General features: G+C 39.0%; 1 protein-coding gene across 1 annotated transcript in view; it reads left to right on the forward strand.

Moving 5' to 3' along the window:
• LOC126424835 (serine/arginine repetitive matrix protein 2-like) overlaps positions 1-21,166 on the forward strand; it is a 382,172-nt gene that overhangs the window by 250,349 nt on the left and 110,657 nt on the right. The window contains exons 29-30 of the mRNA XM_050087642.1: positions 7,832-8,008; positions 11,668-11,865. Of these exons, the coding sequence (XP_049943599.1) occupies positions 7,832-8,008; positions 11,668-11,865 (375 nt within the window). The remainder of the gene's footprint in view (positions 1-7,831; positions 8,009-11,667; positions 11,866-21,166) is intronic.

A 21,166-nucleotide genomic window follows, 5' to 3' on the forward strand; every position in this document is an offset into this window, starting at 1 on the left:
TCTTTCTACAGTGGTCTGGTATGGAAACAGTTTTTTGTTATAGACAGTCCATAGTGTATTATTTTCTGGAAGCTACAGTATATACCTTATTGAAGTTATTTGAATGATACAAAGTGTTGTCCAGAACTATTACTGAAGGCATGCTCAAGTTTTCAAATGTGAGTTCTTAAACCATCGCTGTATTTGCCTGGAGAAGAATTAATTTACTACAAATGGGTTGTGGCATAGTGCCAGTTACTGACACATCTGCCCAGTCTATATTAATTGAATTGCATGCATTCATCCATGCTTTGTTGAGCCAACCAATATCATTAAAGTTTCCTTTTGATATTGCCCTAAAAAATGTACACCGCCATGCTACAATAACACCCCTCTCAATTATGACATTTCTTCTGTTATTTTTTTCCCTCTATTTGAAGCCTAAGCCATGCACTACATTTAGCATCGACAGTTTTCCCTATCTAAAAAGTTCTGCTTTTTGTAGGAAAGACTTCGGTTTATCGAGGATTTGATATTCCTTTCTGAGGTGGTAATTATAAATATGATGTTGAAATGCACCTCCCTGAAAGTTGTCAATATGCATCATATGCTTTTTGAATTGTCTCTTTTTCCTAAAGTTCTTAGATTCATTGTTACAGCTTCCCTGTTTTCATGACAATTGCGAACTTTGATGCACCTGTGGTTCTGTGTTTCACCTTAGTGAGAGGTAGCAACGTCCCACCATTGTCTTTTTTCACTGGAAGCATTTCCTAACATTATTGCGGTATTGACAAGCATGTAGCATGTCCTTTCGGTGCAAAGCACTCACCAAGGAAAGATTTGTCTTGCACTGCAACACAGCTGCAAGAGTTTACCCCCCCTCCCCCTTTCTCTATATCCCCCTGTAAAGGCTATAAAGTAACAGGTATCAGCTCTTGCCTTCTTTGAGGTATCTTACCATGCTAGAATATGCCCTCATCCCAGCAGGATCTTACTGTGCAAGCATTTGTGTGACAACAGCCTTATCTCTGTGGCCGTAATAATGTGTGTCCAACTAGCTCTTAAACAAAATACTGTCTCTCTTCCTTTTCCAGATTTAGTATACAAGATATTTGCTCCAGTGACAATATTATGAAAAAGATAGATGCTACTCACCATGTAGTGGAGATGCTGAATCGCAGACAGGCATAACAAAAGCTTTCAACCAAAAGGCTTTCTTCTGAATTAGACACATGCTCACTCAAACACAATTTGCATACACATGACCACTGTCTCTGCCTGTTGAGACCAGACTCAGCAGCCTGAGAAAGTGGTCATATCTGTGTAAGTTGTGTTTGTGCAAATGTGTGTGTATGTTGTCTAATCCAGAAGAATGCCTTTTGATGAAAGCCGACTTGTTTAGCAGTCTTTTTTTTTGCGTCTGTCTGTGACACCTCATCTCAACTTTATAGTTAGTAGCAGTCTATCCTTTTAAATGTATTGTCATTATTTCATCCCGTATTTTCCAGTGTATTTGCTTTGAAAGTTTCAACACTCTTATGCAGTTGATTTAATTTAGCAGCAGAAATACATCTTATTAGACTCCTATAAATAATATTTAGCTGTTTCCTGATGATATCGTGCATAGGGAACCCTTCTGTGTTGTTATGTTACTCTGAAATTGAATGTGTTTTCCTTTGAGCTACAGAACAATTCACAGATTCCAGTTCTGTACGCTTATGGACAAGACAAATCTCCATTGCATTTTAGTACGTTGATCAACAACTAAAAGCAAGGAATAATGATTTATATAAATTCTCAGGTTTTTATAGTAATGCATGTGGAAATAAAACAGCAAAACACTTCATTAATAAACTGATGAAAGAGTTACTACTAACTAAAATTAAGGCATTCATTTTATGACTGCATTACTACAAGAACAGAGTTTTCTTAGAGCTAAATAACAATAAGCCTAAAAAATGTTTGGGTGTGTATTTGAACTCGTAATCTTTTCGTTACCAATCCAGTGCTTTACTCTTACACTAATGTATCACACAGACAGTTTTGTTTGATTTAATTTTGCTAGAGCACATCATATTTGTAATTCTGTAGTTGGTTCTACCCTTGTACAATTGTAATCAACCGAGACAGTGTTGCTGTACAGGTGTGTGTTTGTCAGTGCTGTTGTCATTTAATGTTGTACCCACATGTGAGAGTGTGTTGTTCGTGCATGCAGCTTTCTTAAATTTCCAAGCTTTATGTATATGTCATAAATGCCCAGTGCTTATTACATAGCTTTAGATTATTACTCTATGCATTACATACTTATGTAAATTTTATCCTTTAAAATGCTGTGCTCTTTACTTTGTTTTTACATTTTTTAATTTTACTTTTGCTTAGGACAATACGATTTCACTGCATAAAATACACTGATCTTCTGATGATCCAGCCAGTGGATTATCCTTGCATGGTTTGATGACTACTGAAAAACTAAAATAAAGAAAAGAAACTAAGCTTATTCTGTTACAATTAGAACAAATACTTTCATGCAGAATACAAATTTTTAATTGGGAAGACATAGACAATGAGACAGTTCTCACATTGTTAAATTTCAGTTAGTTGATTTTTGGAAAAAAATTTAAAAAAAGCAAAACCTGACTTATTCTGTTACATTTAGAACAAATATTTCCATTTAGAATACAAATTTTTGGTTGCAAATAGTTTTTTGACAAAACAGTCTGCGAGCGGTTAAACAGTGGAGCCTACAAACCAGGATTAGAGTAGTTAAGTGATACAGATATAGTGAACAATGTGTGTTCAGTAGAGGAACAGAGCAAAGACAGAGTAGTCAAGGAAATGATTATCATGCACACTGAACCACTGAAATGGATCAATCTGAATTTCGAGTGTATGGGACAAATTTATTTCGACAAAGCTGATGTTTTAACTCTCCAGAAAATGAGAACTGTCATTGTGAAAGATAGTGAATGAAGAAAAACAAACAAAATGTACAATCAGTTCTCAGAAGTCAACTAGGAGCAAGTGATATAAAATACACACTGTATTTTAAGTGTAATATTGAAAGTAAGTTAGTAAGTTCTGACGAGTAACAGTTCCTGTTGTGTTAATACAGTAAATAACCGATTGCAGTAAAAATGTCTTATCTGTGTTTTTAATATTTTATCCGTGCAGTCTTGACCACACATTAACATGAATAATTGTGAGCGTGGTGTCCTCTGTTTTCAGGTTGATTACTTACAGACATTTTTGACTGCATGTCTATAGCCTAAATCCAGTATTACACCCCACACCTATTATATAAAAGTCTTAACAAGTGTACAGCTGCCAAATTTTTCCATAGCCCTATTACACGATACACATAATGCGTAAGTCTGCACCAGTGCCCCAAGGGTACATATTCGGAACCACCAGCTTGTATGTTCATTACACTGTTGTGTGTGAAAGTTGATATTTTTGTAAAGCTGCTATTCACTCATATTGAAACTTTTGAGAGATCTAGCTTCATATTTTTTAAGCAGTTATTGTTAACTTGTGCAGCTACAATGAAATTATGTTATGATTCTACAGAATTGTGGACTATGTGTTTTTTTGTGTAATGCTAGTACAAGGAAATGATTGTCTATTTTAATGTTTAATGGGATTTTACACATGGTGGACATAATTATCTGTGCAACTTTAGCGATGCCAGTGTCTGCCTGAGTCATTAGGAGAAGGGCAGAATGACAACATAATACCAGGAGTAGGAATTGGGTTTGGCCTTGGCTTGGAAGAAAGGGTGAAGGCAGAGAAATACAACCCTGTTAATGAAGTTGAGGCCTGAATATCCACAGAAATTTAGGAATTTCATCGCAATGGATGTACTTTTTCATTTGTACATGACAGGATTCACGCAAATTAAGTAATGAGGGTAGCTGTTTCACAATAGTGCGATCACAAAGATGCAAAACACCTTTTTACAGTCTCCACTTGTCCCTGCCGACACAACTGCTCTGACGTATGTGGCTATTATCTCAGCACTGTCCTTCCTGGCATGCTGAAATAGTACAAAAACTGCAATCAAATGAAACACATGTTGTACTTTTACCATTAATGTGATACATACACATATCAAAAGTATAATTATATGCACATTTATGTAAAACATATCAAGCAAGAACTAAACATTTGTAGACATACTCTATTGTGGTACAGTGCATCTAGAGGATCATATACAGTGTGTATACTCCCCTGGACAACTGGGAAAAACATGGGAATTTTTTCATCATGGAAAAAGCCGGGAATTTTTAATTGTTTTATCAGCAAAATTTTTCGCAATTTTGACTGGTAGGACCTAATACTCTGTCAAAAAATTTTACTTTAGAATAATACGCAGCATTATAACATACACAAGAGAATAACATCAAAATAAAACTTTAGTTGCAAAGAAAATGTACCATTTACAACAACAAAATGCCATGCACACACCAGCATCTGCCAACAACAAAATGTGTCAAAGGCCGTAAGACGAAGACTGTGCAATGTTTCATAACAACAAAGTGCTTTCGAATAGTGTGATGACACAACTGGTTCATTTCAGCAGTTGCCATTGGGATCGCACGCATGCACATAGTCACATATGAACAGTGCCTTCCCCTACTTCTGGCTACTTGAAGTGTGGCTTTAGCTGTATGAGCAGTAGCAGCAAGCATGCAGATGCTACCTGGAAAAATTTTTGTGGCTTGCCAAAGATGCCAGATTCACGAATGCCCAGAGCTATCCGAGTTATAGTGATGGGGGGAGATTGGTATTCTCCATGTGATCCATGTTTATGTTTTGTGGCTTTGATGTTTTCTCTTCGTTTACAGTTCTCACATCAGATGAAAACAAAATGGATTCTGTGACTGGAGCTATGAAGTGACTTAAAATACATTCACATAATTATGGAAGACTAAAGTATGTTATTGGTTTCAGTTTTATAATTTTATTTCCACATTATTAGCAATCGAGCATTAAATGTCTTGCAGAACAATCGAGTTATTTTTGTCGGTTTGCTAAAGCAATTTGGTTTTTTGTTAATCTTTTCCACAGAGACAGTCAATTTATTTGAAATGAAATGTTTCATTCTGCACTATTGGCTAATGTCAATTTTATATTGAATTTTGAGTGCATGTTTACATTGTCTGGCATGTATAATATTATGCCATAGTAAAGAACCAGACATGAGATAATACAGTACTGGTACTTCAAGAAAAATGGCAAACTCTAAAAACACTCTGAGAAGCGTAATACAAGGTAAGGGGTCTGCTTCAGGGTAAGTCTGGACATATGAATGTGCGCTTTAAGTCAAAATATGCATTTCTCTATGGTCCACAAAATTCCGGTGCCCTTGGAGTATTCTCGGATGTCCTGTTTCTTTTATGACATAATACGAGATCTCTTAATGCTATATACAGGCGAACATATGCAAGTGTTCACTTGAAGATGACTAAGCAGGCAAATTTGGTTAGTAGTATTGAATAAAATGTTTTGTTTCAAATATACTGACAGCTTTAGCAGAATTTTACAAATCTCCTTCCCTGAAACACAATGTTTTACAATCACGAGATATGTTTCAGCACTTGTCTGGTACCACCTCTAGGCTTGATGTTATATCTCAGTCTATATTGAATACATCTTAAATTTATTGAACACCATTATTCGGTAAATTATAAACCTGCAGCACACTGTGTTTTATCATTGCAACCCCCCACATGGCTTAATTTTATTCCTGGAGTAAAATATAAACTGCCACTTGTCTTTGCTCCACAGATAACCTTTTTAATTTTTTATACAGTTTGAAACAGTCATGGAAAACTTATTTTAGCTTGTTGCTCTTAGTTCTGGTGTATACAAACAGCTGTTCTTCCTTTATAATTTTTGCAAGAAATTTGTGTTCCTTCTTACTAGCTTTTTACAGCGTTGTGTAGATGTAAACCGGATTGGAAATGACACTTAAAAGTATTGCAGAGTAAGAGAGCTTGTGTTAAATTCACTACATAGCAAAATATTAGTGTACTTTCAGTGGTAGAGTCTTAGTTCTTATGCCAAGAACAGTTTTCTTATATTTCCTTTTACAAAACATGAATTACACTGATCAGACAGAACATTATGGCCACTGACCTACTACGGATATAAACCTATCGAGATGATAGTGGCATCACCTGGCAATGAATGACGACGACTCAGACACACGCTTGGTGCATGGAGTGCCAGTGAGCATTCTGTCTGTGTGTAGAATAGGGAAGGCGTGTGATCTGTTTGAGTTTGACCGAGGGCTGATTGTGATGGCCCAGAGGTTCGGCACGAGCATTTCGAAAACTGCACAACTTGTCATGTGTTCGAGGAGTGTTGTGGTGAATGTCTTCAACATGTGGTGAAACCACGTCCAGACGTCATGAGGCTGGACAGCCACCACATATAGCAGATGTTGGACAGCAGAGTACAAATGTGCCTGAACACAGTGCACTGATCACTTCTAACTGTGGGCCTTCGCAGCCAACAACCCACGCGTATATCAATGTTTTCACCACGAAATCGGCAATTGTGACTGAATTGGGCATGTGACATTGACGCAGTGGCAGTGTGTGTCTTGGTCTGATGAGTCCTTATACACTCTTCAGTGTGGCGATGGGAGGGCGCAAATCCGTCATCTTCCAGGGCAACAGCGGCTTGATACCTGTACTGTGGGATGGGGACAAACTGGCAGTGGCTCCAGTATGCTATGGAGAACATTCACAGGGGCATCCATATGTATAGCTGAGCGCACACACAAGGCACCCTCATGGCCAAGGAATATTGTATACTGGTTGCAGATCATGTACTCCCCTTCATGACGATCATTTTCTTGGTGGCAGTGCCATTTTCAACAAGGTAATGTACCATGTCACAAGGCCAGGAGTGTGGTGGAATTGTTCGAGGAACACAGTTGTGAGTTTCAATCGGTGTGCTGGCCCTCCAACTCACCAGATCTGATTCCAATTGAACGCATGTGAGACATGGTTGATTGTGGCATCAGAGCTCATCACCCCCCCTCCCCGCAATTTATGGAAATTAGGTGACTGGGGTGTGCAGATGTGGTGCCTTCTCCCCCCAGCGACGTACTGAGATCTCATTGCTTCCCTGCCATGCCGTGTCTCTGCTGTAATCTGTGGCAAAGGTGGACATTCTGGCTATTAGGTAGATATTAGTAATGTTCTGGCTGATCAATGTATGTTACGTGTGATGAAATTCATAAATCACAGAGAATTAAAAACTTAACACTTCGAGGACCAGCCTCTTGCACAAATCTCAGACCCAGAAGACCAGCCATTTATGTCATTATTTAAAATTTTATGGGCACATTTGCATTTAATATATCTTAAAGGGTTACACATGCTAAAAAACAACCCATATAATAAGTGAAAGCTTAGCTTTCTTTGTAGCTATACTGTATGTGTGTTAATCTAAACCATTAACTTGTCCTTTTTGTGTCTTCACACTGCTTAACAGTGATGTTGCCATTGGCTGACTACATCACATGTACTACGCTCTCAACATCTGCTGTCGTTGGTTGTTGAGATCAAGTGGCGTGAGCTATGATTGGTTGACAAAAGCGCATTGCGCAGCACGGTCTCGGTTGCATTGCTACAGAAACTGCTGTGCTGTATTTGATAGAATCCGTATTTGTACTTTCGTAATACGAAAATATGCAATGTACTTACTCCTTTACACTTCTGTTATTGGTTTATACTTACAAACTTGAACCCGTTGTGTTGGTTGATTATATGCATTTTAATACCATGTCAGTGCTTCTCAAACTAAGCCAGATATGAGAGTGGACATGTTTCTTTTCCAGATGCTGGAATCTTTAGCGCCATCTCCAAGTTGCAGATCAGTGAGGTCCATGTTATCAGAATCTCGTACGTCACTGAATTCCTTGTCATCTGAAGGAACAGAATTTGAGAGCCCCGCTTATGAACCTCTTGGTTCATCACCTATCTTCATGCAGAATTTGAGGGATGAACATGAGGAGGTATTGCGTTTTTCTATTTTGCATGTGTGCGTTTTCTTTGTCTTCAGCCGTTATTGTAGTATCATTGACGTCGTGTTTACAATAGAGTGAAAACAGAAAAGTGTACATCAGAGTAGACAAAATCCTTCGTATGATAAACTAGGGGAAAGGCTTGGGAGAAATTTGATTGTGTAGGAATCTCGCACTACATTTTTCTTCATTTTTACTGATTGCATGATGCACTGATACTTAAATTTTTTTACCCCCCCTTTGGTTTATGTGGATGTTTTCTGTCCTTTGTAACAGTTTGTCCTTCCTTTGCATGATTGTGGTTACTATTTGTATATTTGTTTTATGTGTAAATATACATGTTGTGTGTTGTTCAGACTGTGAGGGCAGGCCATGAGCTGTGCTCAGATAGCTCGTTCGGTAGAGCCCTTCCCTGCAAAAGGCGAAGGTTGTGGGCTACAGCCCTGGTTCAGTACATGGTTTTAATTTGCCAGGGAGCTTTAGACTTTTCATGTTGATGGATGGCAGTATGACACTAAAAAATAATTTTGTGACTAGTAGCTATTGAGATAAACAGCATCCTTTTGGCATTTAATCTGGTAATAATCAACCATATGTCAATAAAACAGTCTGTTTCAAATGCTGTAGATGTATGAAACACATTCGCTTACTGCTTTCTGGGATGGTTTGTGTGTCACCTAAGAGGAATGGGCAAGCCAGTGATTGTTATTAATAGTACTTCCATTGCCGAAGATTACAGTGTAATATGAAAATTCACACTTTGCGCGTAGAATACCAGACGAGCTGATTGATTAGCTTGATGAGTTTCTAACAAAGAGTACATAGCATATCATTCTCAACAGAGAGAAATCTTCAGAAGTAAAAGTAATTTTAGGTGTACCCGAAGGGAGTGTTTGATCCTATAACTTTTCACATTACAGTGGAGACTCCATTGTCCAGACTAATTGTTGGCATAAGTAATTCAGAAATTTAAAAAATCCAGATAATTGAACATACGAAGAAAAGCGAGTTTTATATTATTAAGTCTAGGGAGACAACCTATGTCACCTGCATATTGTTGTCTTTCAGGAATGATGTCATTCTTCCAAAAGTTCATTCTTCGTCACTTTTTGATGTTTACTCCCATCCTCACTATCAAGTTTTCAGGCATACTTAAAAATTAAATCCATATCATTCTAAATACTGCTTATCACAAAGGTATCAACACCATACTTATCAGCTAACTTAAACCAGTTTCTATTCTCTCTCTCTCTCTCTCTCTCTCTCTTTTTCCGAATCCATAGCATTTACCACCATACTCTTGTTCATTCATTGATTTGGGGGAGGGGACCAAATAGTGAGGTCATCGGTCCTATCGGTTTAGGAAAGGAAGGTGGCCATGCCCTTTCAAAGCAACCATCCCAGCATTTTCCTGAAGCAATTTAGGGAAATCACAGAAAACCTAAATCAGGATGGCCAGATGCGGGAACAGATCACATCTCTGCTCACAGTCAGTTGGCAGTTTAAGAACATTGGCTGCTTTCATTATGGAAAAAAAAATTATCTTCACCATTCATTACACAGTTTTGGAAAGGTGCAAAAGTCAGTGAAATGTGCAGCTATAAACATCACTGATCATTTGTCCAGTGGTCTGCAAAGTGTAACAGGTAGTAAAAATAATCTTTAAAAGAAAACTTTATCTACCTGACAGCTCTTAGGCTGTATGAGGCCATCTTAACATTTTGTTCACAATTGTATTAAATGGTGGACATTCTGTAACTCCACTTGTAATCTGTGTTATACCTTTCCACAAGTTTTGAAGGGCTATTAGTCATAATGTTGCATAAAACTGTTTTGCATTGCTACGTCTGTAGAATTATTTTACTGTTGGCAAGAATGAATTTACAGCAGGAGCAGCTACAGTTTGATTACTACATAGTATATTAACATATTGTGTTATAAAAAAATGTACATGTGCTTTTTTTCTGCATATTAAATATAAAACTACACTATTGGCCATTAAAATTGCTACACCAAGAAGGAATGCAGAACAAGTATTCATTGGACAAATATATTATACTAGAACTGACATGTGATTACATTTTCACGCAGTTTGGGTGCATAGATCCTGAGAAATCAGTACCCAGAACAACCACCTCTGGCCGTAATAACGGCGTTGATACGCCTGGGCATTGACTCAAACAGAGCCTGGATGAAGTGTACAGGTACAGCTGCCCATGCAGCTTCAACATGATACCACAGTTCATCAAGAGTAGTGACTGGCGTATTGTGACGAGTCTGTTGCTCAGCCACCATTGACCAGACGTTTTCAGTTGGTGAGAGATATGGAGAATGTGCTGGCCAGGGCAGCAGTCGAACATTTTCTGTATCCAGAAAGGCCCGTACAGGACCTTCAACATGTGGTCGTGCAGTATCCTGCTGAAATGTAGGGTTTCGCAGGGATCGAATGAAGGGTAGAGCCACAGGTCGTAACACATCTGAAATGTAACTTCCACTGTTCAAAGTGCTGTCAATATGAACAAGAGGTGACCAAGACGTGTAACCAATGGCACCCCATACCATCACGCTGGGTGATACGCCAGTATGACGATGACGAATACACGCTTCCAATGTGTGTTCACCGCGATGTTGCCAAACACTGATGCGACCATCATGATGCTATAAACAGAACCTGGATTCATCTGAAAAAATGACATTTTGCCATTCGTGCACCCAGGTTCATCATTGAGTACACCATCGCAGGTGCTCCTGTCTGTGATGCAGTGTCAAGGGTTACCGCGACCATGGTCTCCGAGCTGATAGTCCATGCTGCTACAAACGTCGTTGAACTGTTCGTGCAGATGGTTGTTGTCTTGCAAACGTTCCCATCTGTTGACTCAGGGATCGAGACGTGGCTGCACGGTCTGTTACAGCAATGCGGATAAGATGCCTGTCATATTGACTGCTAGTGATACGAGGCCGTTGGGATCCAGCACGGTGTTCTGTATTACCCTCCTGAACCCACCGATTCCATATTCTGCTAACAGCCTTTGGATCTCGACCAACGCGAGAAGCAATGTCACGATACGATAAACCACAATCGCGATAGGCTACAATCCGACCTTTATCAAAGCTGGAAACGTGATGGTACGCATTTTTCGTCCTTACACGAGGCATCACAACAACGTTTCACCAGGCAACTCCAGTCAACAGCTGTTTCTGTATGATAAATTGGTTGGAAACTTTCCTCATGTCAGCACACTGTAGGTGTCGCCACCGTCGCCAACGTTTTGTGAATGCTCTGAAAAGCTAATCATTTGCATAGCACAGCATCTTCTTCCTGTCGGTTAAATTTCGCATCTGGTTCACGTCATCTTCATGGTGTAGCAATTTTGATGCCGAGTAGTGTAAGTTTGTTATCAAAGTAACAGGAAAAATTGGCGTCTGGCCAACTATATAATTACTCAAAATACAGCCACATGGGAATTTTTGACAACTATATAGTTACTCAACATGTAGCCACATAGGTGCTTAAAAGATGCATCTGGTACTTTGATTTTGAAATATTTTACGCATTCCACATTACATAAATCAATAGAATGAGGAAAAATTCTGTTAATTTTTTTAAAAAAATATTTCTTTTTCATTTCTTGTGGGACCACAAATCGCAGATTCAGAAAACAAAGGTAATTTCTCCGAGCTGTCGTTCGGACTGCTGCAGTTTAAGACAACCACAGGAACTGACTTCTCCACCACTGAAGATACAATTGCAGAACAAGACTGCAGTTCGTCGGCTATCAGATGTGTTTGATGCTGTGCCATCCACTTCCAAGGGAGCAGCTGCTCATCGAAAAATGGCAGAAGAGCAGGTAGGGTGGTGTTGACAAGGTCCCAGCAATAGGAACCTGTAAAGTGTTGATCTAGTTCTCTACTTTTTGAGTTGACCCAGAGTTCCTCAGTCATATGGTTTTTTTTCCTTAAAAGCTCACATCAAGACTGGTCAGAAAATTGCACCAGCTTTTACACTTACTGAAGACATCAGCGTGGGCAGAGATACGAGCCTCTAAGAAACTAAGCAGAATGGTTCAGCCATTTGCTAATGGGACACACAACTGTAACGGCATGCTACAGTTCTGTGGGATGGGGATGTCAAAGCGCACTGAGACTGCAGAAGTGAATCTGCAAACAAACAAAAAATTAATAATGCAACTTTGTTTTTCTGAGACGACAATTAAAACTGTACAACTGCCGCTCGTACGTTCTCCAATTTATCGAGTAGATATGCCATTCTGTTTTGGCTCCTGTAGCAGTGAGCTGCGGTACTGTGGCAAAGTGAACTGAATACATGGCCAGAGTGGCAGCACTGTTGTGTGTATGTCCAACCCTAAACTGGGACAGGAGGCAGCAACGGCGTTCACTTCAGTGCTGCCACACGCTTCACACCTGTACGTGCTACTGAATGAAGTGCCTATTTAGAATGAGATTGTAAGCAGGTTGCACACTATATCTTACCAGGGCTGTTCACAATACTTCAGTGGCAGTATTTGTAAAATTACTGTGCCCGGTTATGTCATTATTTTCCTCAGCTGTGTCTGCAGATTTGTCGTCTTCTGTTTCATTCGCAGACATTGATGGCGACTCATTGTTTGAATCTGTCCCAACTGATTCTATTAGATTTCCAGTTTCCTTGTCTGTCAGAACATCTTTTCTCCAGTTGTCGTCATACATTTTTCGGCACGATAAATTGCCTTTTCAATCTTCTAATGTGACGACAGCAAAAGTGAACCGACAGTGCGATCTTATGGTTGGTGTGTTTGGCTAGTGATGGTGAGGTCCAGAGTTCATTTCCCGGTGACCACCTTCACTTTTTCTGTAGTGAAAAGTGTTGGAAGATGATCCGCTCATCCTTGTGAAGCCAAATGAAAAGCTGCTTGAATTAAAAGAAGTGAAATTGATGTTCAAGCTGCCTAAATGGTTATCTGTTTTGAAGCCATCATACGACTATCTCGTGAATCACTACTGAGAATGTTGTGCACCAGTTATTGAACGTGCAATATTCTTACGACATGCTTTGGGACTGCATTATCCCATTACCAAATGCTTAAAGCTTCTTTACCAGTTGTGCCTTGAGAGTATAACATGCCAACATGAGATATTCTAGGAAGAGTTTCATGTTTGATTTTGTGCTTGTGCTGCTGGGTCTTTATTTTTGACAGTGCCTAATGGCGTACCAGCTTTAAGAACTCAATGATGGGATAACGTAATCCTGAAACATGTTTCGGTAAAAATATTGTACACTTCACAACTGGTAAGGTACATGATGTTTATTTATTAGCACCAAAATCTTCAGCCTTTATAATTGACGTACCTTAATTCTTTTTGAGGTTCCAGACCGTTTAGGTCTATATGGTATGATGACAGTAGGAGGGGAACCATTTTCTAACACATTTTTCGCAATGGAATAAAGAAGAGATAGTTGGTGCTGTCTAATGCCAAAAGTTCAGCTTTCCTTGTCTCACCATGTTTTTAATTTTCTTCTGTCTGTTTCTTCACAGTAGTCCAAAGTAATCACGTAATAGTCATAGTGGTGAACACAAAAAAACCTCTATTTTCAAAAATGAAATGCTGCCTAGCACAGTTGTGTGACAGTACTCGTCGGATACTTTAACTTGGCAACATTTATTAATGGTGTACTGTGTATGAATCAACAGTTTGTGCACTTCTTTTGCAAGTACGATCTCAAGTCCACATGTGATGACTCAATTATTTTGGCACGTTTTAAAATCAGTCACATAGGTGGAACATAGTTTTTTCCAGAGTTTCTCTGATAGCCCAAAAGTTCTGTTTTGTTCGACAGAAGGTGTGAGCTTTGTGGAAATATGTTACGTCTATGTCTCATTCATAATATTGCTGTCTAATAACACATTTATCAATATTGTCAGTGCAGTACTTGTTGTGTGTGTTTTGCTTATTCTGATTTGTGTCTGTTGCCTGAATCCTGCTGCACTTGGCATCGTGCCCCTCATACTGTAACTTGCACATCACTGACTTACAGTAGAACATCGATTATCTGACCCTCAATTAATTGATAATGAGGTTATCTGACCACGTGTTCAACCATCCGTCTGCGCTCCACACCGTACAGCGTCCCAGTTTTAATGCTTGTTTTTACTGCTGTCACAACACGTTTCCACTCAAGTCATGCTCCTTGTGCATGCTCAGTTGTCATTAAAAAGTTTGAGGGATTCTGAAAGAGTAAAAATGGCTACAAATCACAAAGGGAAACTAAATATTCTGCAAAGACTTGGCAAAGGTGAGCCTATTATTAAATTAGCTTCTGAAATGGTTTTTGGACTGACAACTATTAAAGCTTGGATAAAGAACCAAAAAGATATGAACCTTTTTTGTTAACAGTATATGGCGAAAATGCTCAAACAATAAGAACAGCATTGAAAAAATTAAAACTTAAGCTCTTGGATGACGCTGTGTGAATTTGAATTTGTCGGGAAAGACTATCGAGTCCTGTTGTAAAACAAAAAAAACTATTAACGTGCACCAAAAAGTGGGTGATGAAAAAGATGTATTCCAACAAGTGAAAGGTGGCTATGCTTGATGGAAAAACCATTACGGTACTAGGCAAGTTGCTATTCCAGGTGAAAATCTTTCTGATGATAATGATGAAAGTGGGAAATGTGCTGAAAATTTTGAAAAAATAGTATTAGAAAATAAACTGGTAGCTAATCAGTTATACAAAATTGACGAGACTGAGCTAAACTATAAAATGCTCCCTCAAAAAACACTTGTCTCGTAGTACAAAGCAGTCATAGGCACGAGACTAGCAAACGAGTGGCTGACCATTGCAACATGCAGCATTGCAAGTGGTAATCATAAATTGCTGTTAATTGTAATTGGTAAATCTGAAAATCCAAGAGCTTTTGAAAACAAATACGTCAGCACTTTCCGTTTAGTACAAAGCTAAAGTGCTTGGATGAATGGTAATTTGTTTAGGGAGTGGTGTTTTTTTGCATTTGCTCATACTATTTAAAAATTCTTCAAACGTCATCACTCAAGCTTAGGAAGAACTTAAGACAGCCAGTCTACAAAAATCACAGAATAAAGTTTGTTGTTGCCTAAACCAAGAGCAAGAACTTCCATAATCTAATGAGTCAGACACTGCAGCTTCAGTCACTGATTTGCAAACGCTTCGGAGTGATATCCAGCATACTGATGTAGGGGAATGGGTAGCAGAAGGTGATGGTTCTGCTGTTACCAATGAAGAACTTGGAGGTTATCAGACCAGTGATCGTGCTTTGCAACAGTATAGTGTTGGAAAAGAGGATTCAGATGGTGAAGAAAAGGTGGAAGACAAAAACATCAGCCACTCTGCAGCAATGGATGTGTTTGAGACTGCCCTCAAATATTTGGAACAACAGCATACTGCTGTAGCTATGGATGACATATTGTGGGCAAAGAAGTGGTGTGAAGCACCTGCAAAAGAAATTGAACAAAAAAAATTTACACTTTTTAAAATAGTTTCTCAAATTATAGAATTTTCTCTTTTTCCTTTCTCTTTATTATGAATATAACTTTATTTATTTATTACATCATTTTGAGCTCTATAAATGATTTTCTTCGTTCTCCTCTGGTTATCCAACCTCTGTAGTGTTCCAGCCATTGCCTGGTCGCAAGAGTGACAGTTAATTGACTTTCTACTGTACTTATCTTTTGCTTGTCGTGTTTGCTCCAACTTTCTGTCTTCTTCTCTGTTGGGACTGTAATACCTTTCCCATTCTCATTGTCATTAAAACTGATGATGTGTACAGCACGTTGGCCTGGCTGCCAGAGCAGGTATTCTCTGTGATGACTTTATGTTCTCACACTAGGAGATAATAGCGTGCACTACTTCGAATTGGGATGTGGATGGACCTAGTCACATAATGATATTAGTTCCCGCTACGGCCAGGCAACCAGTTTGCCTTGCTGAGTAAGGCCAGGATTGTAGACATGTGTATGAAAACAAAGAGAACATTAAATGCAGTAGTTTACAAGAAAAACACCTTTTACATGCAGCACATTAATTAAAAATAAATAAATAAATTATGCACCGAAAGCATTTTCAACAAGGCATATTCAGCGGGTATCCTGGGATATTGCACGAAGTTTTTATTGTCACAGGCTATAGGTTTTAAGTAGTTCATGGAAGCTTTTTATATTGAAATACATCTAATTTATTATATGTAAACTGAGCAGCTTTCTTTCATGTGGAAAACCGGTTGAAAGCTTCCAATTTTTCGTGTAGTCACAGTGTTTTTGTAGCATAATACTTTAACCGTCATATTCTGTGTGTGGTGTGTCATTCATTTTTGTGTTATCACCTGCTTTAACTTGTTTTATTGTTTGACTGTATATACAGGGTGTCCCATTTATCTTGACAACCCTAAATTACTGTTTGTCCAGATGCAAATTACAAAATGTTTCAAGCAAATGTTCTTTAGCCGTCATGGGGATATCAGTCAGCATGATTGCCTTCGTTGTAGCTTTGTTTTTTCACAGAGATATGAACAGCGGTATGACTCTTTTAAATGACACTCTGTAATTTTTATTTGGTAATTCATTTTCTCTTGCTGGAGTTGTCCAAAAACAAATGAAAACCAAGTGGAAACATGACACAAAATTTACTTTGACTCTCCTGTACAATTGCCGAGGAGTAGAACATTCAAAGATGCTTAAAGTGGTGATCCTGGACACTGATACTCTGGTGCACTCATTGAATGAAAGAATTATTTACTGCTTCCATTTTTGCCTGCTGAAGAGAATTACAAGCAAGCTCAGTACGTTCCTGCATGTCCTCTGGAGTTGTTGGAATATCGCGATAGACAACGTCTTTAATGCATCCCCAAAGAAAACAGAGTCCAGAGGATTTAAATCAGGAGACCTAGCAGGCCAAGTAACTGTTCCTCCTCGACCAATCCATCTGGCAAGATATCTTCGGTTCAGAACACGATGCAAGACATTATGTGCTGGACATCCATTGTGTTGATACCACATAAGCATTCTGGTTCTTAAGCCATCGGCTCATGATCCGTGCTGTCGAACGTCAACGTTGAGCGTGCCAATTTCAACGTGCTGCTGAATGCTCAGGAATGATGTGACTTGTGAATACTGTATGTGGGACCCAACGTGGTATAGTGATCGCAACGCACTCCAGTGGCATTTGTGGTATGTTTGTAGTTCGTAAATCACACTGTTTACTAAATGGGTGCGTGTAAAATTACCATGTTAGCTGTATTAAAACGCTCATTTCCTCCATTGTCCATATGTTAGTCACATTGTTCGATATATAATATATGCAAATAAAAACTTGAATATCCTGGTACATGTTTTAAGACATGTGTCCAATCAATAAGCACATAAGCTTATAAAAGTTCCATTACAAACAGTGCGATACAAATTTGCAATAGTTCTCCATGTAAGATAAACATTATTTCATCATTCCCACATTTCAGTAAAACCCTAAGGTTATTCTTACTTGATCACTGTTCCTACCAAGTAGCAGAATCTTTACAGCATGTAAATTATGAAACTTAAAAGAAAAAGGAGCAAAATATCTTTATACAAGTAGCTGTCCTGTAGGTTAAGCCAATTGAACAAATTCACCTGTCAAAAGAATGTGAACTTATATTTACATAGCGACAAATATTATAGTATATACTTATATTAAACTAATAATAAAGAATTAGAACCTATTAAAAATGAAAATGTTAGGAAAAACATTTAGACGTGGCAAGATGTGAACCGCTACTACAGCACACGTCACATTGTGAACCGTTCACGCTACCAACCAAGCTACACTCACAACATGTACAGCGTGCCTAATCCTAACATTTTCCCAATTTCTAAAAGTATTAATTGTAGCTATGTTACTAATTGAAATTTAATTATAACAAATTGTACCAAGAACAGTGTGTTTTTGGTGGATTTCAGTGTGTTGTAGCCTTCAAATGGCATACTCTCATAATACGTAAGTTACAATAATTCTTTTGCCCTGAATATTATGTGTCTCATTATTTTATTGCAACGAATCACACAGTTAAAAATGGGTTTTCGAGTGATTCTCAATTTGCTGGTGCTCAGAAATGGCATATATACGTATAGGTTTGAACCGTATGCCAGTATGGCACTTCACAGCTCTGTGCTGAAGGGAGATGGCGTGTATGTGACGTAGGTGATGTTCTGCCATCTTATTGGTTAACGGTCAGACGCACGCTCAAAACATTTGACATGCTAGATATCGCTCTGCACGTTCAGAAAGACTTCCGGACATGCTATTCCATGCTCTGACGTCAGAAACTCAACACGCTCAACGTTCAGATGCACGGTCCGTGTGCCGAAGGCTTTAGCGGGACTTCATCCAGAGGAGGAGGAAGAATTTGTCTGAGAAAGTTGGCATATGCTGTGCCGTTTAGACTAACATTGATGAAATAAGGGCTAATAATTGTAGTACCAAGCATCACACACCAGACGTTAATTCTCCATTGACGCTGATGTTCCACCTGTCTAAGCCATCGTGGATTGTCGCTGGACCAATAATACATGTTCCTGGTAGTTACCTCTCCTTTGTTTGAGAAGGAACATTCATCGGTAAATAGAACATTGGAGAAGTAGTTTGGGTTGGCGAGGATTAGCTGATGTGCCCACTGACATAAGTGTACACGATTCTGGAAATCATTCCTGTGCAATTCTTGGTGTAGGTGTATGTAGTAAGGATGGAACTGGTGACGTGTAGGAATACGATGTACACTGATTTTAGGAGTGCCAATCTCATGTCCTAGCTGTCCTGTGCTCACATGTGGCTTCATAGCAATGGAAACGAGAACAGTAACTTCGGCAGCTTCATCTGTGTTCCTACGATTGCGTTGTCGTGGGTTGAAACTTCCCGTTTCCTGAAGTGTCACAACAAGACGAGAAAACATCTGTCAGGAAGGTGTGTTCTTGTCAGGATATTGCTCTCTGTACAGTTTCGCTGCCTGCATAGCATTTCGCTTACCTTCAACAACAACAACAACAACAATAACAACAACAACAACAATAACAATAATAAAAGAAACGTTATATCGATGCAGTTTGTAGGAAGGACAGCCTTTACTGTACACCTACCCTACACAACAGTATTTAAAAGAACTAAACTACTGTACTAAATGTACCCGTACATAAGAAAACAGTATTGCAATTACTGTTCTGCTAACTTACGTTCCCCATAGGTGAGGGCTATTTCTACCTTCTCTTCATTGGTGTACATTCTACTCACACAACTCTCCAACTGACGATGGTTGACAGAATGACGGGTGTGCATTCTACTTATGTTTACATTTGTTCTCTGTCAACGTCAGCACGTGGATGTGTTCCATTACCCCGAGTACCTGCACTAAGAGCTGGGAGTGTCGACGTCAATGTTGTGTTATGTAATTAATAACATTGTGTTTGAGTGAATGGTACACTGTGATACATTTTTGAATAGGTCTTTAGGAGAGGAAATGAATTACTGAATAAAAATACAGGGTGCCAATTAAAAAAAGTCATACTGCTGTTCATATCTTTGTAAAAAACAAAGCTACAACGAAGGCAATCACGCTGATTGATGTCTCCTGATGGCTAAAGAACATTTGCTTGAAGCATTTTGTAATTTGCATCTGGACTAACAGTTATTTAGGGTGGTCAAGATGAGTGGGACACCCTGTATATTGGTGCAAGTTTGTGTGTGTGTGTGTGTGTGTGTGTGTGTGTGTGTGTGTGTATCTATCTATCTATCTATCTATCTATCTGTTTTCCGGTTTTCTGTCCAGTTTTGTACTTAGGATAGGAATGGGATTTATAGTCATCTGTTGGTATAGTCAGTAAAATTTTTCAGGGTATGCGATTGCATTGTCAGTATGTAAAATTCTCCAACATTTCGATCACTGTTGTAGATGGTCTTCCTCAGGGTGTTGTCCTGATTACAGAATGAGAGAAACTTAACTTGTTCTGTAGTGGTGGAACAAGCTGTTACCATAACCTGATAGGGTATTGAGGCTAAGGAAGATTGATGTTAGACGGTCTTTATTGATGTTTGTTTTATTTCTTATCATTGGTGGAAATAGTAAATGAGAAACAGGCCACAGTTGTCAATTAGTGCTGTTTACATGCTACCTGTTGCTCGCTGAGGCATGCCAGTACTCTTGTGTGCTTACAGCTGCTGTGGTCTCTTGCACACCTGTGCGAGTTGCTTTGCAAATGCTATTGTCGTTTAGCACTGTTAATGCTGGCAGCTGACACACTGGAAGTCTGTACCCACCATCTCTATTCGTGTTGGTACGTTGCTTGGCTATTTGTATTGTCTCTCTAGTCTTCATCCTCAAGCTAAGTGACTGTTTCACCAGTACAAGTGTTTCTCTATTAGTAATCCGCTTGCTGCACTCATCCTGATGTTCCGCCCCCTGCTGACTTGATGTGTTGCCTCAGATGAGTGTATCTTTCATATCAGTTATCCATGTGGTAATCAGTTGCCCCATCCCACACACATACACTAATCCGCACTTGCAGCCAATTTTGTAGTCTCTGACAACATGTAGCTTGTCGGCTGCATCTTTTGCTGAGCCAAAGCAAATTTTTATTTTGTTGTTGCTGTGGAAAATTGGCTTGTTATCTGCTCAGCAGAGAATTTTGCCCACAGATTCAGTGACTCCTTGCACATGAGGTAATAGGGGCCTGTTTTGTACTTACGTCTACTCTTCCCTATTACCTTCATCCTTTGTCACAACAGTGTTATCGATCACCTTCATCCCATAACCATAGTTCCCCTTTCAAATGTTCTTCATCGCTGATCCTGTGGGTCCCCTTGGTTAAAGTATGCAGGGTGGATTTCTTGTGCATATGGTGACAGTGGGAGGAGTCATGCAGGTTGTTTGTGCTGGTGAATTTTCTATATGCTCTGTGGCCAAGTTTACCATAAGGCTTTCAGTAAACCTTCACATTGAGAAAAGACAGTAACCTATTCTTTTCTATCTTCGTAGCAAATTTGATTTTGCAGTGCGCTGTTGATTGAGGTTTTGGTGGAAGTTCTATAGCTCGTCTTCTACTTATGGCCAGATAACAACATACCATCAACATACTGAAGGTTTGTTAGTTGCATTT

This window comes from Schistocerca serialis, chromosome 10, assembly GCF_023864345.2.
Source record: "Schistocerca serialis cubense isolate TAMUIC-IGC-003099 chromosome 10, iqSchSeri2.2, whole genome shotgun sequence".
Taxonomy (NCBI): Eukaryota; Metazoa; Arthropoda; class Insecta; order Orthoptera; family Acrididae; genus Schistocerca; species Schistocerca serialis.